Source organism: Lutjanus erythropterus, chromosome 19, assembly GCF_056507025.1.
Source record: "Lutjanus erythropterus isolate fLutEry1 chromosome 19, fLutEry1.hap2, whole genome shotgun sequence".
NCBI lineage: Eukaryota > Metazoa > Chordata > Actinopteri > Lutjaniformes > Lutjanidae > Lutjanus > Lutjanus erythropterus.
Window position 1 is genome coordinate 18,837,742 of NC_139335.1, and position 21,927 is coordinate 18,859,668.

The following is a 21,927-nucleotide window of genomic DNA, read 5'->3' on the forward strand; positions in this document are numbered from 1 at the left end:
TCTCAATAGAGAAAAATATCAGTTAAAACAAAATCCTAAGTTCTGGTAAAGCATAGTACATCAGCATGTTTTCTTCTTAGTATGCAGATTATATATGAATCATGCTCTCTTTGACCCCTCCACACCACAACAGTGAGAGTCGTAATTAAAAACAACACTGGAAAAAACTTACACTGTTTAAAAAACTACAACCTACAACTCACAACGGCAGCCTATTCCTGCCTCGCCACAAAAATGATCAGTATCTTGGTACAATATGCAAAGTTTATAGTTATTACAAGTTGTTTTCGTGTCATAACAATTAATTTCACATTATTATGATATACAAACTTATCTTATTGTAACAAATATTTCATGTTATAACATGATAACTTGGTGTTATAACAGCAGTTTTCACAGTGTAATAGGATAACTTATATTGTTATGTGATGAGACATTTTATGTCACATTATAACATAAGTCATCATTTTATAGCGCAAAACATTTTGTTATAACAAGATATTTGGTTTATTGTAATGGCAAAAAGTTTCTTGTTATGTTATAACCATTATCACAATTAACAATGAAGTTATCACAACAAAATAGACAGTATGTTGTAATAACAAGTGAAATTAACTCTTACAACGTGAAACACATAGTTCAAAGACATTCAAAAACATTTATCAATAAACTTTTCATAATGTAATGCAATACTGATCTGTTCCTCTTTTTCTGGCATGGCAGCACACTTCTGAAAAAATAAGAAAAACATCAGAACACAAAAAAAAAACACTTCAGGAGAAAGTAATGGTTAAAAAAAAAAAAGATATGTCTTAAGATTTTGTTTGAAACTTTCAGCAGATTTGGACCCTCTCTAGCAGAGCCACAATTTTGGTGAAAATGTGACTTAGACTTGACTTGACTACAGGCGATAATAAATATGTCCTGAATGACGAATGGAGAAGTGATGCTGCAGGAGGCGTTATCGATGAAACTTCAGGCCAGTTGGCCCAGTTCAAGCCGACAATACATGTTCCTGATTAAAGACGGATGGTGGCCATTTTTTCTGAAAAATCTAAAATCTTCGAACCAGCACAGTAGGACTTGAAGTGGTCTATCACTTAGTGACAAGTTTCTACACGTCAGTGTCTGAGGTGAGAGATAGTTTAGGCTTTCAGCCAAATGACGCGTGCGCACGAGCACATCCCCATGCACATGTTGGTGGGTTCAAGTCCCCAAACTTTCCAGCCGGACCCTATATAAAGGGTCTACGGTTATTATTGTTTGATTATCAGCCCCGAGCTCGCTTGGAAACTCCAGTGAGGTCACTTGTTAAGCGCTGGGAAGGAGGGACGGTGTGCTCGTGAAAAGAAGAAAGTGAAAGTAAAGCTGTCAAAAGAGTATGACTGCCGCTGTGGTGCGGAGCTGACAAGACACCGACAACATCTCACGGTAGGCGCAATGCAGACTCACTGTTCAGGGTTTTTATTCAGCGTGTTACTGGGCTGTTTCTTGTTCCTTTGAGACACGTGCAACAATGTCCGGACAATTGAGGAGATGAGGACGAGGCCACACCTAGCTGAAGTCGAGCGCTTCACAGTGGCACCGGCTGCGTGTATGTGCAGAGCTGTGAGGGTGATCTGTGCAGGAGGCACGCGGGCTGGACATGACCGGGTTACAGAAATAAATAGGTGACATGTTGGAGGAGGAATGTCTCAAACAGAAATGCTGTCTCAGTTGCCTGAAAAACATTGCTTGGATGAAAATCTTACATGCTGGACCTTTAGATGGGCTTTATTACTTTTTTTCCCATTAATTGGTTGATAAACACACTGGTAGGAACTTCCTAGCCAAGCAACATTGCAGGTACATGCAACCCATAATTCAACACTCTTTCAGTAACAAGCTCAGAGTGCCTGGGAATGTTTAATTCCAGCCAGGCACTACTGTTGCATGTCGTACCTCTGTCTTTGTGTCTCCTTTCTGTCTGTTTGTATCAGAGAAAAAATCCTGGCAGAGAGCCTGTGTTGCTGTGTTACACAACCGCTGGCTACTTGCCCCTTTAACTTACCTCAACATCTGTCAATTTTTAATATGTCCAGGCATTCAAATTGTGAATTTGCTGCTTTTCTGTCAGACAGTATAGTGAATTACATTATAAAAATATAAATTGGGGTTTAAGACTGGCCCGTGGACTGAATAAGACATGTGATGATGTCAGATTTTTTCTGCTGTTTTCTGATGTTTTGGAGACCAAAAGATGAATCGATTAACTGAGAAAGTAATTGGTACTTTCATCAGTGATAAAAAATAAATAATTAGCCCTAGTTTAGTTGTCTACTAGAATATATTTCAATATTTTTCAAGTATAATTTTCCATTTTGCTCGCACTTAAACCTTTCTGGCATGAAAACAAAAACTCTTAACAGATTCTTAGTATGTTAGATGAGAGGTCTCCGAGTTTGTGTGACGCACTAGGCTCTGTGGTATCCCAGCATGGGTGGAGTGAGGTGAATTGTGTCTTGTCCTGTCTTGTGCACTTATGTGGGAATATGACAGCGGCTAAGCACAGATACAGTAGCTTGCGTGTCCAAGCAGTGCATCAGATCAGGGTGAGGTGATGGTATAAAGTAGTTGTGTGTGTTAGGGACTTCATATAAACAGCGGTGGAATGTTAAACTCTCGTTCTCCTCCCTTCTTTGTCCTCAGTGTTACGTTTGGCATTGAATAAATTAAAGGGGAAGTAAATGAAGAATGCTGCTGATTTGGCACCGTGTGAGGCTGTTGTTTGTATGCCTTGTCAGGCTTTGAGCACATATGAGTGAAATATACAAAGACTTTTTTCAACTGCATGTCAGTGATTGTGATAGAATTTTTAGAGCCGTTTGCGTCCTCACTGTCTCTAGAATTCAATCTGTAAAATGTTCGCTTTAATTTTTAAGTTTGCCCCAAGCTGTACTTTGGGGATTTTTTTCCAACTACATTTCACAATTTAATTTAAGCATTTAAAGGAGCAAAATGTAACAATAGCACATCCAAAAGCGACTACGACAGTCTATGGTTGAAGTGAGTTGTTTTCCCCCTGGTCCCCTCCTCCCCGAGGAGTCTGGGGAGGAAAGTACATAAATGTGATCCCAACATCATAAAAAAATGTAGCAGTTTTCTCTGCTCTGAAATGCTGCGGAGGCGTCCACCCCGCTGCCTCAGTATCGAACACCACCATGTGAAAACAACCTGAAACATGGGCGCTCTCTCTAGCAGCTTTATTGGACATGTTTGAGCCACCAGAGTCAGAGGACGGTGACAGGACGGTGTTTTCTTTTCTTCTGTATCAGGTTGTTGGAGCTGAAGTGAACTGCTGGGCTGTTTTGGAGAGTCACTGAAGGTATGTTTGTTATTGACTGTTAGGTAGGGTGAGGGGAGGGTGAGATGATGTCATCCGTGTGTCTGTCTAAATAAACATGTAGTTAAGTGATTTCCTTTTGCAAAGACCAATTGTGTTGTTATTTCTAAGAGGTGGCCTAACAGTAGTAACTTAAAAAACATGCTTAATGTAGAACATTTGCCGAATTTACAAGTAAATATTTAAGAATTTGTTGAATTGTTGAATGATCAGAAGATTGTGCTGGAAAAACGAGCACTTGACCAAACATTAGCATGATTAGAACAACTTAAAATGGCATAAAACATGGTAGACACGCAAATTGCATTACATTCAACTGAATGGTACACCCACAGGACGTCAGTCGGTCCGTCAGTGTGGCCCAAGACACACTGCTAAGAGAATGTGGCCGTAAGCAGCCCAGACCACCTCTGAATGTGGTCTGAGTCCTCAGTGCATTTTGGGTGCATTCACACATGTACTGAATAGGGTTCGCTACTGAGCTCCGCACTTTTAAGGGTACCAACCAAATATCATTGGTACTAACAAGTACCGATTCACATTAAACCAATCTGTGCCAAATTGCGGTATGGGAGCGCAGCTGAGGTACTGAAAACGTCATTGACATCTTCAGTTTATTAGCTAGTTGACTGAATTGTTGTTGGAAATAACTGGGCTTTTTTTCACTTTGTCACAGACTTGAGGTTTTGTCTAGTCACTCCCTGTTATATTGTGGTATAACCTTCCCTCATGCGTCTTTATTATCTTTACTGCTACTTTACTGCTTTGTCTGTTTTCACCTTCCCCTCAGCAGCCTCCCAGTCTGTAGTTTTATGTCTGCTGCCTTAGATGCCAGTTCATCTCATCTGTATCTGTCAGACCTCCTGGTATTTCCTCATGGATTTTTGCATGAAGATTTTCCCCTCCATGTCTCTTAATGATTGACTGTATTCGACTTTGCCTCCTCTTTTGGTTTTATTGTGTGCTTTTTGTTCTTTTCTCTGGCTTTGGACTCTTCGTGCCTGATCTATGAGAGAGCCTTTTTTGTTTTAGTCTTGAGTTTATGAAACATTTTGCACAAACATTCGCTGCTCTGCATTTTTGGGTCCATTTTAGGGCTGAATGATTAATCGAACTTTTATCAAAATCTATTTTCAAATTGCAAATTGAAATATTTGTTAAAGGTGGAATTTGTGTCAAAATACAATTTTAGATAAAATGTTGTGGTGCTGCAGTGGTGTCCTGGCCAACACATCATTCTCTAGACTTCAGAAAACATCTTTGTTTAGTATAGATCCCTGAAAAATAATCCCTGTTTAATGTGTTTTTCAATGAAAATAAGAATAATCATGTAAAAATGATCCTTTCCTCTAATATTGCAAATCATATAGCAATTGCAATATCAGTCAAAATAATTGCAACTAGATATTTCTTCACAATTGTTCAGCTCTAATCCATTTTCTTGTTTTTGCTCCTCTTGACATCCTGACACTGTCTTATCTAACACTCAGCAACTGGTCGTATCTAAAATTCCTTACCGACATTACAGCATTTAGATTTATCAGTCATTTATCTATCAATTTTGTGCATTTTCCTTAAATGATAGTTGAAAATGCTAACAACCAATTAATCAATTTGTCATAAATAATATGCAAAACACATTTTTTTTTTCTAAATTTCCTTTTTTTTAATTTTACGTGTCCTTAACCCTCAAATGCCTCTCCTGGAAAAAGACATTGTCAAAAGAGACGAAATTACTGCCATTTCTAGACTATCAATTAATTATCAATTAATACATGTTTAATTGGTTAAATTCTTAATGGCAATTAATTAGTTGATGATGAAACATTATCATCCCCAATGAATTCAGTATTCGTGAATTGCATTCTATTTTCAGGGAAATATTATATTATTACTATGGTAGCAACAACAACAACATGACACAAAGAATATCACGTGTTTCTTTTGAGACTCACAGTAGGGGTGCAGCGATTAACCGATGTTACTATTAACCGCGCTTTAAATCATCACGGTTAATTAATCCCAAAGGCTCCGCTACACCGAGTTTTTCTGTTCTCACTCCCAGAAATGCTGGCTGACACTATGCTGGTACAATATTTTCGGCGCAACCTGCACGGAATTTAAACAAAGTTACACCAGAGGCGCAGCTGCGGTGTGTATCAAGGGGCGTGGAGGCTACGCTACATTAGATAAACAACAAAAAGTTAAATGACGTTAGTGGCAAGTTACTTAATGAAACATTGAGTTGGTAGGGAGTTAAATATAAACGTGTCACTTACAGTCAGTGACGTAGCGGTGAGAGTTGAGCTTTAAGTTCAGCAAAGCAGCTCGTTTTTCTATGGAAGATAAAACTGCTCCTCTCAAGGACTTCAGTCAGTGACCATTTAACATTACAGGTTGCTTCTTCCTGTCTGTGTTGAGTAAACTCGAGGCATTGTGGGTTAATATACCAGGTGTAAAACACTAACATAATATCAACTTCCAGCACTCTACTATGGTATCTAATTAATTGCATTTCAGTTATGATTAACACAGCATAAGAGATGTTTTCAAGGTATTTTTTATTATTTTTACTAAAACTTGTGAAGCACTTTGAGTGTCTGTGATAAAGCGCTATATAAATGTAATCCATTATTATTATTACTATTATAAAACTTCAAACAAACAAACAAAACAATAAACAGAATTTAATCAGGCCACATGTAAAATTTGCTTAATTATTGAAAATAGATGATTAAAAATGAATTAAAAAAACAGACATGGATGACAGTTGATGACAATAACACTTAGGTTTATTACCCACATGAGTAACATTTTCCCATATAGCTAGCTTGTATTTAATTCCAGAGATGTGGACCTTGTTTCTTTTTATTTATTTTCAATTTCGATTTCAATTTCAAAAAGCAGCTATACTGTTTAAGTCAAAAGCCAAATAGATATTTTTGTTCCACCATGTTTGCAAGTTCTCTACTCAGGTCACTTTTATTTAATTCCAAAGGGAGAGATAAGGGAGAGACTGACAGCAATAAATAATAATAACGAATTAATTAAAATCTCTAAAGAATGCTCATGTGATTTTATGCATTAGTTCATTAGTAGTGTTGGGAGTGTCTGTTTCTCCCCCTTTCACTTTAATAAATGTGTATGTACAAACACATGATAAACTGAAGGGAGATAACATGATTAGTGATTAAACAAAATGGATTGCCTGGCGTGGTTTGGGCGCTTTCTCCATTTAGATCCATCAATTAATAATTTCTACGCTCATAATGGTGGAATCTTCCTGGAAGAGAGTGTTCCAGACCAGCGACACACCCAAGTGTCTTTACCATAACATAACTTTCTCCTGTTCTCTGCTTCTTCTTCTTCTTCCATAGTGTGAGTCTGGTGAGTCTGGCAGCATGATGTCATGGAATCATGCGATCCTCTTGTTTCTCATCGTAAGTGTCACTTGTGCAGCATTCACCACATAATGGCACAGCAGCCATTTTCCTCTGATGGTCCATTCTCCTTCCAGGTTTTCGCTATCCGTTGTCTTTTCAGTTGCTGATCAATTAGGAGGTGGCGAAACAATAACAACTTGTCAGATTCTCTATGTTTATACAACTTGCAACCTGGAACTCAGCAGTACAACACTGAGTGTGATGTCAGAGGAAAATGGCAGCTGTGTAAATATTATGAATTCCTAGTAAACAGAGTGTTGTATCTCAGCTGATAGTAAGAAAATATGTCTCTGGTGAAAAATGACAGAGGATGACTTGCCACAACAATACGGCTTCTTTATTAGGAGCAGGTAAATTAGCGTCTGCTCTTGAGCAGCTCATGGTGTACAGCACTGAAAAAGCCCTCTAGTGCCTCCTATTGGCAGCAACAAATAACAACCGTAGCGCCCCAACTCAGTGCAAGCTTCTTATCTTAAGCATTTTTACACATTTTTATTTCAGTCTCTGCACACAGCATCTAGTAACGCTGACATGGTAGCTCGGAGTTATGAGTTCTAACTTAAAATGATAAGATCCGGAGGACAGAGGACATGTATAATGTACAGTTTAATACAAACAAGAGTTAGGAAATACTGTGCATTCAATTCATTCGACCAGGGTTAAGGAAGTATGAGCTGACTGCACAGCTTGGTTATATGTGTTTGCACTATTTGATACTTTATGATATAAGATTTTATGGCATTCTATCTCCCAAACTATTGAAAAGCAGACCTTTAATGCTGCTGTTAATTTTTTTTTTGTCTGCAAGGTGTTCCTGAGCATGATCAACATGTCAAAAGGAAACTGTAACGACTATTTCACCATGGACGAATTGGTAAGTTTATCATTTCTAGGTGTGACCAGCATAGCAGTGGAGTGGGCTGTAAGAAAAAGGTGCATAGCTTTATAATGGATTGATGTAACGTGACCAAACTAATGAACCATTTGTCAGACTCATCATTGCGCTCAGCAGATTTCCTTTTTTCATTAGTGACTTATGACCCGCCCCCTACGTTTAGCCAGACCGCCACCATTTGACTCTTCTGTGAGTGTGAGTTAGAGTTCTGCTTTATATATATCTGAATAACTTTTATCTGCTGTGTCTGGAACATTAAATGCTGCGTGCTGCCATCGTGTTGTAACCATTCAATATTGGACCCAAAATACGAGCACAACCTGGAGACAGCGAGAGGTTCAAAACAGTTTATTGTTGGTTCTTTTGAAGGTTGAGGCTGGTTTGAATGGCTGAGCAGGGCAGGCAATGGAGCTGGTGGCTGAAGACAGAGGCGAGGCTGGTTTGAGCAGAGCTGGCGTGGAGGATCTGAGGCACAGGGAAAAAGGGTGTTACAGAGATCCAGAAAAACATCCAAAAACAGACTACAAAACTTTTAGCTGACAAGAGCCTAGATATCTTTACCACTAGGTGACTGAACGATCTGGCAGAGTCTGGAGGTCTGAGCCGGGGTATATACTGCAGTGGCTTGATGGTGGATTGGGTGCAGATGAGCAGGAGAGCAGCTGCAGAGGATTAGGTGGATGAGCAGGAGGAGGGAACCAAGAGTCACGCCCAGCAACAGAGGCAGGAGGAGGGAGCCGAGAGTCCACACCCAGCGACACAGACAGAGACAAACATGACACACTGAGAGACAAGGCCAAAACTCTAACACATCGAGGGTGCCAAAGCAAAAACCTGTCCAATTCTGTACATACTGGCTTTTAAAAAAATGTCCATGTGCCACACTCCTAACTCTATGTCAGAAACAGAAGAGTCTCTTCAAGTTACAAAGATAAAGGTTTAAAAATTACAAGTACAAAGTACAAACATCTGCCAAGTGTGACAAATTAGAGGAAACACCATCCCAGAAAAAAAACAACAGAACACAGATGGCTCTTCAGGTTACGGAGATAAACACAAAAAGTGCAAGTACAAACAGCTTTTGAGTGTAGCAAATAAGAGGAAACATTAACAGTTTGTTTATACCAAAGGGCAAACGCCATGTCAGAAACAAAAAAACTTAAAGAACACAGACGTCGCTTCAAGTTACAAAGATAAAAGTACAAAAAGTCAAGTTTGACAAATTAGAGGACACATGAAAAATTCAATTCTTTATTTAGGCTGGACATTTCAGCATAAAGACAACACATGTGCTGCTACTCTATAAAGGATTTAATGTAGTATTTTTTTTTGTTTACCAGTATGTGGATGTGTGACGTGTCTGACAGTGACTACAGCAGAAAAATCCTGTAGGTTGTCTGGCTAGAGAGAGATTTATGTTCATTAAGTGTTGAGAACCACTGGATTAGACAGCCAGGGAACAGCGTTAGGTGGTTTTCTACATCTGGTACCCAAAAATGCATTGTTAGCTGTTAATAAGTGCATAATAAAGGATTTAATAAGCCTTCTTCACACTTTATATTCAGTACTCCCAAAAAGTCTAGTTAAATGTTAATAAACCCATAGTTAACTACAAATACATTCATTATAAAATATGTAGAAATCTTAATAAAGCATTAACAAAAGCTGAGTAAAAGTTTACCAATGACATAATATGTAAGTCAGGTAAACTCAATAAATGTATTTGTAATGCAATTATTAATAACTATAAGAAACTCAAGGCTTGTGTTACATTCTTCATCAGTCTATACACTGTTCAAAAGTCTCTTCAATGCTTAGAAATGTCTTTTAATCTTCCAATAAACATGTTTGGTATGCTATTATTAGCACTTATAGCTTCTAATTAGTAACACATATTAATGTTATAAACATCTTTTCTAATCAGTAACTTTTATGACAAGCACGTTAATATAAAGTGTAAGAAAGAACTATTCATGGCACAGTTAACAACCCTCTACGCACCTCTGGCAAACTATATCAGGAACACAAGAATGAAAACAGTGATAATCATGAAGTGATAATTAATAGTTGAAATCTTCTCTCTGCTTCTCTGTTCCACTTTCTAGAAAAAAAATCTCACAGACACCATCTCCATTGTGGAAACAAACGATCTCAAGGTAATTTACTGAGATTCTATGTGAATGCATTTTGTTCAAAAGGGACTGTGCTCAGCTGTATCTGACTCAGTGTGCTCTCCCAATGCAGGACGCTATAGAGTGTACTCTAGAGAGGGAGATCTTGCATAATCAAGAAGAAAGAAAACACCTTTTGATGTGCTTTCTGGGTCCAGTGAGTGAACAATACAGACTTTTTACTGTCCTTCTCTTCAACTTGGTGGTATGTTTGTTTGTTTGTTTGTTTTTTGTTAAACTTAAGTTAATGAATCTTTGTGTCTGATTTTTTTTCCATCATAGGGACAAAACAAGCCAAACAAAGTCAGTGTCAAGTGTAAAGGAGAGCCTTCTCTGACAGTTACGTTATACCACTTCAAGTGTTTGATGGCCAAAGCTTTACAGTTGGATTCTGAAGCCATCGGTCATACAGGTACTACAGATACTCATGTAAAGCAATCAGCTACAACAGTCTGTCTATAAATTCTCATTGTAATTGTCCACAACTGCGGTAAAATCATCACCAAATATGAATATTAACGTGTTAAAGTTGCAAAATTCCTAATTTGCTTTTCTCTCTTTCTTGCATCACAGGCTGTGAATACGGTGAGTATACATGCTGCATTGTGAATGTGGTTTGTGGTACTGTATGTGATGCACATGGAGAAAAGTGTCTGCATGTGTGTGTGTGTGCGTGCGTGTGTTTGTGTGTCTGTATTGTATCTACCCATGCAAGTGTTGGCACCAAAAACACACAGTCAGTGTTATCAGCTGTATCAACTGTTCACTCTTATTGAATCATGTGTCCATATACATTTGAGTTAATTTACAATATATCTTTTTTTTCCTTTTCAGACACTGTATTAAAGATCTATTCTAGCATATATAAAGGTAAGTCACGTCATGTATTTAGTGCATGTTAATGCTGTGCTCTTGAATTCCCAGGAATCATGCTTGCTGCTGCTTAAACTTGCAGTTCTCCATCTCAGTTCTCCACATCATTTACAAATTGCACATGTACAGAGATGTAGTCTTATCACTCAGGGAACCATGGATACATATGTAACCTTAATTATTACCTTAACTCAATCTGCATATCTATTTATGTGCAAACCATTGGAAGTTACAGTGAATCTAAAATACTAAAAGTCTACAGCCATGCTAGTGGCTCTGCTAACATGCTCACAATAATAATTATAACATGCTGACTTTGAACATGTACAATTATATACAGTTATATTTCTCTGGCAATCCATCTAACAGTTGTTTCACTGAGAACTACAAATATCAACCCTATGTCAACACTAGAGGAAAAATCAGAGAATCACCAAAATCATGAATGTCTGTACAACACGTGTTTTTGAGCTGTTTTAGTCTGAAATGAAGTGGTGGACTGATCATGTGACAGAGACATCTGTAAAGCCACACTACTAGTATTCCTACATCAGGATCAGAAATACTTTATTGATCCCCAGGGGAAAATTGGCTTATGCTACAGGTGCTCCCATTGAAGGAAATATACAACATAGAGAAATTAAGAAAATAGAAAATCAGTGTATGAAAAAGATATGTCAATTCTACCACAATATCTAACAAAAACAGCATAACAATAACATAACAGAAACATATACACAAGTATGTAAAAAAGACTAGTGCCTTGTTTTCTAATCTGTTATTTTAAGTAAAAGAAATATGAAATTTCCGAGAACTGATGGATAGAGCACGCATAGTAACAAATTAGACATTTTTGGATTCCCTAACTTTTAATTTTACCACATCTGCTACTATTACTGATTACATTAGTGTTTCTTCTACAGTTCATATGGTAAGATTTTATTACTGACTGCCTGCCTGCAGGTTTTGGTCAGACAACAACATTGTTACCACCACCAACAACAACAGCAGCAACAACAGCACCACCAACCACAGCACCAACAACAACAACAACAGCACCACCAACCACAGCACCAACAACAACAACAACAGCACCACCAACAACAGCACCAACAACAGCACCAACAACAACAACAACAGCACCAACAACAACAACAACAACAACAACACTGCCAGAAAGAACAACAGCAGCAACAACAACAACAGTATTGTCACCAACACTGACAGCAGTTAGTGGAGTCACTGGTAAGCTATGTAAATGGTACTCTATATGGTCATTGAAAATACTGATTTATACACACACATATATATACACATAAATTTATATGTACATATACACACACACACACATATATATATATATATGTGTGTGTGTGTATACATATATATGTGTGTGTGTGTGTTTATAATGCTTTAAAAAATTTTATTACTTGTTACAACATGTTAAATTAGTGCTGAAAGTACATTAAATAGCAGGTGACTATTATCAATAATTTTACCACCATTTTGGCACATTTGGCTCTTCATATAAATTAGAAGCTTAAGGAAGCAGCTCTTCGTTACAAGTGAGAACACTAATCAGACAAGTGGACCAACCTCTAGAAACATACAGTTAGAAAGCACTTCAGATAAAGTATAAAGCGTATCTTTGTGCCTCTTCCCCAAGTAACCTTAAGTAACCCTTGACAGACCATGGTATTGAAGTGATGGTACACTCTGTGGCTTGATTTGAAAGGAGTTTAAAAAGTTTTTTAAGAAACAGATTTGACCCTGTAAAGTTTCCCTTCTGTTGCCTTGTGGTAACAAACAAAATAAAGACAAAACCATAAACATTAATTTACTCACTATTCTATGTGCATGTCCTGCATGTAAAGCTGCAAGTATATATTCATATAAGTGTATATGAATCCATGGCTTTCCAGTGCTCAAAGCAAGATTTTTCACCTGCAACTGCATGGGCCCTGCTCTTTTCAGTACTGTGGGTTCTGCATGCAGCAAATGAAATACAACTTTTGGTTAGATTGATCCATGGATGTACTGAGGAGAACTGGATACAGCATTGCTGCTCAGTCTTGCTTCTACATTTTCCTTGTGGCCACTTGCAAAATTGCACTTGAAAAATTCTTCTGTTGGCTAAAAACATTTTCTCCATAGACCACCGTTGTGAAAGAGATGTCTGCATAACTGTTGATAGACATCATTGTCAGTCATGACTCTGGTGTGAGTTTTTTGAACCATGGCCATATTTGCAAAAAAGTTTCCTCTAGCTGAAAAAGTGGGGAAAAAAATCTGGGACATCATCGCAGTGTAAGGTCTGTGAACTGAGCAGGAACTCGCAGGCAGGGCCGCATTCGTTGGCTGGCTGCAACCCAGAAGCTACAATCTACTGTGGTCTCACGGAGCCACTTTACTGCAACTATATATGACACACTCCTCAGATCTTTTCCAGTGGATTTGGTGCCTAACCTAATTGTTTCTAGAGGTGTATCATGTAGTAGACCTGTCCTGTAGATACTGTGAATCCTCACATAGACCAGCTAGAATTTTTTGGCATATGTGCCAGTAAGCAATTGTCATTGAACTGAATAGGTGCTATCTTGTTCTTAATTCATCCATGGAATGCCCTATCATTTCACTAAACAAGATTGCTTGCCTCTTGTGAATTTTTAATTCATAATAAGATTTCAAGAGTGAAAAATATTGTTGTCTTGCATCACTTCTTTTCAAGAGGAACACCCAAGACGTCCCTCACTTTGATATTTTGTTTTTAAATAATACCGAGGAGATCTCAGACAGACATCCTTAGGTATAAGTTAGCATAAAGTAACATGTTAGCATTGTCTTTATCTTCTGTCGTTACACAGTAGTTTGTTTTACACTGTACATTTACAAATGTAATAATAAGTTGTTTTTGTTTCATGATTGCAAAGGTCAGTCTTCACACCTTATAGGTAAGTTTTTTTTCTCTTATTTGAAATGTGTATTTTTGTCTGTGTAATGTCAGTAAAGAGTGAAGAAAATGACATCTTTAAACTGCATGTTTTATCTGACCAAAAACCCTCACATTTCAGGTTTGCGGGATTTGGTTTAGAGATTCTTGTTATCACTGTCGGGAATTTTTTTCTGTTGTTGTTCTTTTTGCGGAATTATTTTGGAGATGATAGAACGTTAAGACTGTTGTTTTAATTGTTCTTAGTCCACTGCTTTGCTAGAACACCCACACTCATATTTAGATAAAAGTTATTTTTACTGCCTTTCTAAATGTTTATTTGCTGAAATAAATAAATAAATAAAAAAAGCAGCCATCCCTTGATGGAAATGGTTCATACTGGTTATGATGAAAATATTTAACATAACATCTGTCTCTGCTGTGTAAAAACAGGCAGGATGTTGAAAGAAATACACTGTAAGTTTACAATTGTGCTGATGTTTTTTTTTGTATCTTTCCACAGAGAAACATGAAACCTCCAACACATGTAAGTTTTTTTCACTTAAATTTTGCACATTTGGGTTGATATGAATATTTCAGAACAGCTCTGGAAGCAAGTTAATCAGTAATCACAATAACAACAATAAATCTGATTTAGCATGTTCTTTGTACTGCCAAAATATTTATTTGCTCTTTAGTGAATAAAAATCCACCAGCATTTGTGTATTTTGGATCATGAGATGGCATCAATTTGAAATGAATGGAGATTCATATGCACATGCAAGTTACACTTGACCCTCACAGTGGCTCATTCAGTTAACAGCCAGTTTTAACAGTGAGTGTTATTTGCAAAATTCAACTTTTGTTTTGGCCTGTGGCAGAGTTTTGTTAGCTTCGCAGTGTAAAAACAATGATCAGGGAGAGGAAGTTGCGTTATTGCTGGACTCAGAGGAAGGCTGGGTGTGCAGAAAGTAGTGTTTACTGCAGCACTGTACAAGAGCCAGATGTGGAAAGCACAGAACAAAGATACATTTTTGACATTGGATCCCATTACAGTTCCTCCCATTCTAGCATAGTTTTATATATGAGCATAGAGAAAGTAAAAGAAAATTAAACTATAACAAAAAAAATAACAATAATAATATAATTATACTACAATATATAACACAAACGTGTGTGCATTATAGCGCAATGTTAAACAACAATGTAAATAATAATTATGAGGGAGTGGATCTATAAATGTGTTAAGATGCAAGAATAGTATAGATAAGAATATAAACTGAAATGTATGAATACCAGAGAATACCAGAGTATACTGCACAGCTGAATTATTGCACAAGCATAGTGTAATGTTAAGTCAGTAGTGCTCAATTGAAAATATAAATAATAAATAGATTATGGACTATAACAGTTGACAGGGATTAAATAAGTCTGGAAAGATTGATGACCACCAACAGGAAAAGCCTCGTGTGGTGCTTTGTGGTGCATCTCAGTGGAAAGAGTCTTTGACTCCTGTGCTGTATTATTTCTTAACTCACTCAAGCACAGCGGCTCAAAAGAAATTTACCAGTTCCGTCTCCCACTGTGCTCACTGTGTTGGATTCAGCATCTGCTGCAGCTTCATCTTATCTGAAGAGGTAATGTACAGCGAACAGGTCATTATTGTGAAATGAACCCCAACAGGACAATGCATCGCGTCGAGGTCCTGCATCGTCTTGCTGGAGTTTATTTCACAATAATGACCTGCTCACTGTACATTATCCCGCTTATTCCAGAGTCTGTGATCAGAACTGCACGCATAGCAATGGTCTGTTCTTCATAGCAGAGGTCTGCTACACAGATGGTGTGTTCAAATAGGGTCGTGTTTACTGTGTTTATGACATTGTTAACTGAAAGTTTTCTGATAGCTCTGTGCTCACAACATGACTTCTGCATCGTAATGAGGAGTTCATGAGTTCTATTTGCCTTAGAATGCTGAAACTGACCAATCAGAATCGAGTATTTAACAAAGCTGTGTAATAAATCCTGATTGATGCCTGTCCTGTAATTTTGTTGTAACATTAACGGAAGCCATCTCTGATCTTTCCTCAACCAGACATATCAACGGTATTAATAGTATCAATGATCCTCAATGTGCTTCTGCCGCTGGGTGTTTACCTGTACATGCGCAGCAAGAGGAGTCAAGACTACAGACCGCCGGTGAGTGTGAGCAAAATCCTGTTTGTCGTTTGATTGTAAAGCTCCATTTAGGCAACCAACCAGTTTAACAGTCTTGCTTAAGGAGTGGAGGCCCAAGAATATGTAGACAGATATACAGTGAGTATATCAGGAGCAATATAACAGTAACATTCATTGTGGTTTGTTTGAGGGATCATAGTGTGCATTTGTCACATTTTCCCACTGAAAATTAAACTCTAAATCTGACCTGAAAATCTTATCTTTGCTTACCTCCAGTGGTTTAACTTCTCACGGTGATGCATTGAGGGACATGCAGTGTTGGGGAGTAGAGAAGTACATGTAATCAAACTGGCAGTTTGAATGATTTTAAGTTTACAATTTTTTCTCTACTGTAAAAGAACTAACTTTGAGCTTCCTGACCCCTCGCCCCTTTCCTTTTTCATCCTGACTGTGGGAAAGCAGCATGTCCGGCAGCCACTACCTCTGCCAAAAATGCAAAGAGTCAAAAGTTCAACACTGGTGTCCCATGTGATCATTGTGTTTCAGTGCTCAGTGGAACTGCCAGTTGGATAAGAGCTGCAAGACTGCCAACAAAAGATCATTAGCAGATCATCCCGCAGTTTAGACCAGAGTTCAAGCTGTTTATTCTGTCTTAAAAGATAAACAATGCCATTAATGTTTAAGCCTGCAAAATTTCATAAAAATTGGGACTGGGATTTTTGAAAAACTGTGTGGTTAAAAAGTTTAAGAACAATATTTCTCACCTCAAAACTGCAAATAATTCAATGATTTCACCATCTACAGTGTATAATTTTATTAGAAGATTCAACAAAAGTGTGCTGGGGTTTGATGAATCCACATTTCAAATAAGTTTTGGAAATCATGGCTGTCATGACCTTCATGCTGAAAGGTGCATACAAGTTTTGGAGCAACATATGCTAGCATCCAGACGACATCTTTTTCATAGACGCCCCTGCTAATTTCAGCAAAACAATGCCAAGACACATTCGACATGTTTTTCAGCCGTGCGGCTTCACAGTAAGAGAATTCAGCTACTGGACTGCCTTGTCTGCAGACAAGGATCTGAGCATCTGAAGTCAGACAAGAGTGAGAGATAATTTCACTTTCAAAACTTGAAAAGGAAGGAAAAGGTGACGTGTCACAGGAGTAAACACGCCCATCGCAACTTTTTTGAAACGTGTTGCAGGCATCAGATTGAGAATGAGTGTACCTTCAAACCATTTTGAAAATAAAATATTTTTTTCTTTTGACTATATTCAGTTGAATATAAGTAGAATTTTGTTTTGTTTTTATTTATGTTTTACACAGCATCCCACCTTTTTTGGAATTGGGGTTGTGGAAGTAATTCCGATACGATACAATGCAACTTTATTGTCAGTATAAACTGAAATTCATTTAACATTAAATCAAACATATTTACACAGTAGTACAGGTTGGTAGTTTGCAAAGCTAAGCTTTCAAAGTAGTTTCCCCAGCACTGTTTACAAATATACTCCATGACCCAGTGACATCACTGCTCTTCAGGAATGATTTTTTAAAACTCATCAGTACCAAAACCCTCGAATGATTATGAATAAATGAACAGTTGTCATTTCTTTTTCAGACTGAGCTGAATGGAGCCTCACCAGACGATCCGCCAGCGGCAGAGATGGAGGTACTTTTGTAGATATTTTTCAGTTGTGGCAGAAATAACTGCATAGGTGCTTTTTCAGCTTGACTCACAATCTGCTCACCTCCTATTAGCAGTCCAAGACTGCCTCCAGTGTTGATTTTAGAATCACTTTAGCTCAGTCATCATGCTGTTTCAAGTGATTAATCTAAATGCAGAGGGTAAAGCTGAAACTAACTCAAGGTAATGTTTAACTACCTCTGTCACTGGGCCAGCTCAAAAACACGATAACAGACAAGTGAAACTCGCATTAACTGCAATGAATTATTAACAGGCAGGAAGATAGGAGGGGTAGAAACCGGTTTTTCCCATGATCACAGAATATACAGCTCCACTTGTCAGGAAAATCAGAGGACTTCATTATTTTAGTTTATACAACACTGGTTTTGTTTGCACTCAGTGGCTACATATCCCATGAATATTATATCCCATTGAAAACATTGTCAGTTACAAATCTCTGCAATGAATCAAGTGAATTTCAAGTTTCTGCAAGCTAATTTTCACCATGTAATGAAATAATTAATAGTAAAACAATGGCTGTCTTGAAGGTAGTATATTAAAGCACACATTTTGATATGAAAAATGATCAGCAATGTATACAAACTGCAGAAAATGGGAACTTAAACTGGAGTCATAACCATTTGTGAGTAATTCTTAACCACTGCAGGGAATTATCATTGTGTTTGAGGACTGGAGAAGAAAAGTTAATCTGTCAGCCACTAATCAAGATGTTAAAGTAACGTGGTGGTCAAATTTAAGTGATTGAAATAAATCCAAATCCAAACCTGCCTTTCCTTTGGAGATTTCAACCCACAACCCTTTGATGTGCGTTTTCAATATTTGTCCTTCTTTAAACTCACAGCTGACACCTGTAAACAGGGACAAAGAAGAGGTCTCACGTTTAATGCAGGTAATTACAATATGAGTGGACAATGTATAAAGTACCCTGCATAGACTTTCTAACTCAAAATGTTTTCACACACAGACACGCAATGTTATGACACAGTGCCAAGTCATAATAGAAGTTATCTCAGTGTACTTTTCATATAGAACAGGTCTAAACTGTGCTCTTTAAAATATTATTTACAGAGCTCCAACAATCCCCACCATGAGCAAGCACTAGGCAACAGTGGTAAGGAAAAACTCCCTTTTTAACAGACAGGAACCTCAAGCATAGCCAGACTTTGGGTACTTTGGGCAGCCATCTGCCTCATCCAGTTTATCTCTAGTTTGGTCCAACAAATAGCTGCTGGACTTATCTCTCAGCTGGGCATTTAGCGTACAGTTGTCTTGTCTGAACTTGTTTGGATGTTATTTTAAAGGGGTTGAAGACAGTTTGATTTTGCAGCATATTTACGTCTGTAGACTTGGATATTTAATCTCAGTGACTTTGGAACCAAGAGCAACCTTTTCACCTCAATTATCAAATGCTAATAATCTCAAAAATGGTAATGTTTTATTTAGTCTTTATTGTGCATTTTTATTGAGAGCCAGAATTGCAAATTTACGATTTTAAAGAGCAACTAAAAAAAAACCACAATTATACATAAACCAGTTGAGCAGTAACAATTACTCTTGATAATGATGCATAATTGAATGCATCTGCTGCTCCTCCCAGTCACTGTTGGTATTTTCATCCACTGGATGAATTGGCTCAAGATGTGGTAGAACTTTGTTGTGTGTCCGTGTTGTTGAATGGTGTGCTTGCTAGTTATGCTGATAAGTGGTGACATAATTTGTCCAAGCTGTTCGTAAATGCACCAGAAAGATAGATGATCTTTAGTCTCACTTGTAGGATGTCAAATACCAACTTTTTGGTTTGGTAAAGTGCCTCAAGCACAGCAAAATAATAAAAAAAAAAAGGAAATGCAATCCTTACTTCATATTAGTTTGTTAACACTGACGTTGTGAACATGTTAGCATTAAGCTTAAAGCTCTGTTGTGCCTAAGTACAGCTTCACAGAGCTGCTAGCATGACTGTAGACTCTTGTTAATGGATAAACACTCATCTCTCTCTCCCTCTTTGTTATACAGACCTATGAGTGTGACTCTGTCGTCGCACATTCAGCTCACCCAAGGAATGACTGTGAAGTTGGAATTGAAATGGCACAAGGATGCTGCTCACATCATTCAATATTCTTAATGCATCACATATAACAAAGCGTCAGGTTGCCAAGAGGGACCGGAGACCTGATTGACTGTGGTTTGCAAATAAATCTTGAGGTGAAGATTTGCTTCAGATGTCAAGAGGAGTGAGAGTGAACGAGCTGCAGCTTGCCGGGTCACTCTGCCACACTGAAGTCTCTCATCAGGATTGTTGCATTGCCCGGCCCCAGCATTACGTCAAAGGGACATGAAGTGCAACATCATGCCACTGCTTCAAGGACCAACCCATTTGTCTCCCGTGACTAGTTTGTTTCGTTCCTACACTGACCAAGCAAAAATACACCGGGAAAATGTTGGCTGGTGCGTTGGTTTCCAGACTATGAGCCAGGAGATTGTTTTTCCACAGATTACAGAGAGGGAAATAGGGTAAAATACGTGAATTAAATTATTCATCTATCAGGCCCAAATTGCTTTTATAATCACAAGAAAGACACTGGTACAAATCTTATCAGTTTGTCTTTCTGTTGAGCTTAAGCTTAAAGAGACACTTCACCTGTATTGCTATTTATCTACGTAGATTGTTTTGGTGTGTGTTGTTCTTAAGATATCGTTCGTAGAGATGTCTGCCTTGTCTTGTAGTAGAACTACATGGGACTCTTTTTGCTCTTGGAAGATCCAGTGATCACTAAGGGCATTATCCCAATCAGACATAGTGCAGGTTTTGCAGTGAGAGGTGCTTTTTTCAGTTCAGTAGTCCAAATGGATGAAAACAAACTGCTTGAAAAAAAAAGAAAGAAAATGATGCTTAAGGCATTTTTAGATTTATAGATATAGTTTTCATTTTCCCCTCATAAGTTTTCTCAGTGAGGCATTTACGGCGTCTTTTTTTTTCTCTCTCTCTTTTTTTTGAAACAACTGTATGACTCCAGGTTTCTTTCCTGTTGCAGTGCAGCTTTTTTTTGACTGCATGCACTGAGGTTGATGAAGATAAAGTTGAAATGCTACACAATTAAGGTATTCCGATTTTTCCGACTTTTTCCTTCCTGACGTTGTTTATCGGCCAATACCAAGGAACACTGTGATACCAGTTAGTTATGCCAGTATTGTTAGCGCAAAAGCCCTTCTAGTCATACACCAACGGAACAAAATTTGAAATGCATCTTCAGTTTAGTTGCCCAGAGACATTAGATTTAACTGTATTATAGTATGAATATGAGCCTTTGGGAGTCAGCTATCTTGATATGCTGAGCTATTTCTAGTACTGAACTCATTCTGTTTTTCATAAGCTGTAAAATTTTACTGAAGTTAATGTGAAAAGGTATGTAACACTTAGTTATTCTGGTTAGATTGTCCCTCAGAAAAGCTTCATAAATGTACCGTTCTTTGTGTTTTATATTGTATATACAGGATCAAATAATATATATGTATTCTTTGTACACAATCTAACACAAATTATATACATAACTGCATTTTCAACATCTTATCAGCCTGTTGCCACAAGTTGATAATAGCATGTAATCATGAAAAACATTTCATTTTGTGGTACATCTCATCTGCAAAGTCTGACTTTCAGTCCTGTCTTGCTTGTCTTGTGCTCTGTGTGGTGTTTAAATGAATGACTTCATGGTTTCATTCAGATTCATTCAATTTGTATTATACTGTGCTTTTATATTTTTTATGTTATTAGGTTTATTTATGGTGTTTTTAAAAGAGTAGGATGGTCACTGTGTGCGTGTGTGTGTGTGTGTGTGTGTGTGTGTGTGTGTGTGGGTGTGTGTGTGGGTGTAATGTAATGTACTTGTATATAAATAGACACATGAATGATAACATACAGACTGAAGTATGCAAAAGTTGAGGAAAGCTTCCCTGGTGGCAGCAACAACCTCATTGGCTGAGATGAATCTCAATGGGTGGAGCCTATAGGGAAGTAGTAAGGTCACATACTATTCTCTAAATTACTTAGGCACTTCAATTAAAATTGGCCAGTTAGTTACCTTCCACTCTGAGCCACCGTCCACTGAGGTTTAACTCATCACTCCTTGCAGAGCCTTCCTAAGTCCCACCCCTTTTGGCACCTTGGCCTCCTTTCCTGCTTCCTGTGCATAGATATGCTGTGTTAGGCTCGTCAATGTTGAAAAGAAAACCCAAATTTGAAAATTGAGTTGCTGGGAAACGTGCAAAAGTGACATATCACATCTGAAGTTGGCTAATGTTGCAAAACACTAGCTAATTAGCTAGCTGAAGCTAGCACAGAGCAAAA

At 37.8% G+C, this 21,927-nt stretch overlaps 1 protein-coding gene across 3 annotated transcripts; it reads left to right on the forward strand.

Annotated features, from left to right (window-relative positions):
• The first annotated feature begins 1,282 nt into the window (after positions 1-1,282).
• Positions 1,283-19,769, forward strand: LOC146309655 (uncharacterized). 3 transcript variants are annotated; one of them, XM_084744444.1, is made up of 15 exons: positions 1,283-1,431; positions 6,760-6,822; positions 7,634-7,699; positions 9,826-9,876; positions 9,965-10,048; positions 10,174-10,303; positions 10,465-10,476; positions 10,726-10,761; positions 13,695-13,715; positions 14,217-14,240; positions 15,789-15,892; positions 17,496-17,546; positions 18,424-18,471; positions 18,651-18,693; positions 19,596-19,736. In XM_084744444.1, exons 2-15 carry the CDS (start codon positions 6,784-6,786, stop codon positions 19,601-19,603), a joined length of 717 nt encoding a protein of 238 aa, XP_084600570.1. In that variant the 5' UTR covers positions 1,283-1,431; positions 6,760-6,783; the 3' UTR covers positions 19,604-19,736. The 3 variants fall into 3 exon arrangements, with proteins under 3 accessions (XP_084600570.1, XP_084600567.1, XP_084600569.1); XM_084744441.1 differs by lacking the exon at positions 18,651-18,693 and having other exon boundaries at positions 19,596-19,769; XM_084744443.1 differs by lacking the exons at positions 18,424-18,471; positions 18,651-18,693 and having other exon boundaries at positions 19,596-19,769.
• Positions 19,770-21,927: the final 2,158 nt, after the last annotated feature.

What these genes read in the sequence shown, in the direction of transcription:
- LOC146309655 (XM_084744441.1), top strand. Translation starts at nt 6,784, where the DNA reads ATGATGTCATGGAATCATGCGATCCTCTTGTTTCTCATC. An exon ending in ATTTCACCATGGACGAATTG is followed by an intron (nt 7,700 to 9,825) that starts GTAAGTTTATCA and finishes TCCACTTTCTAG; the next exon opens with AAAAAAAATCTCACAGACAC. An exon ending in TCAGTCTTCACACCTTATAG is followed by an intron (nt 13,716 to 14,216) that starts GTAAGTTTTTTT and finishes ATCTTTCCACAG; the next exon opens with AGAAACATGAAACCTCCAAC.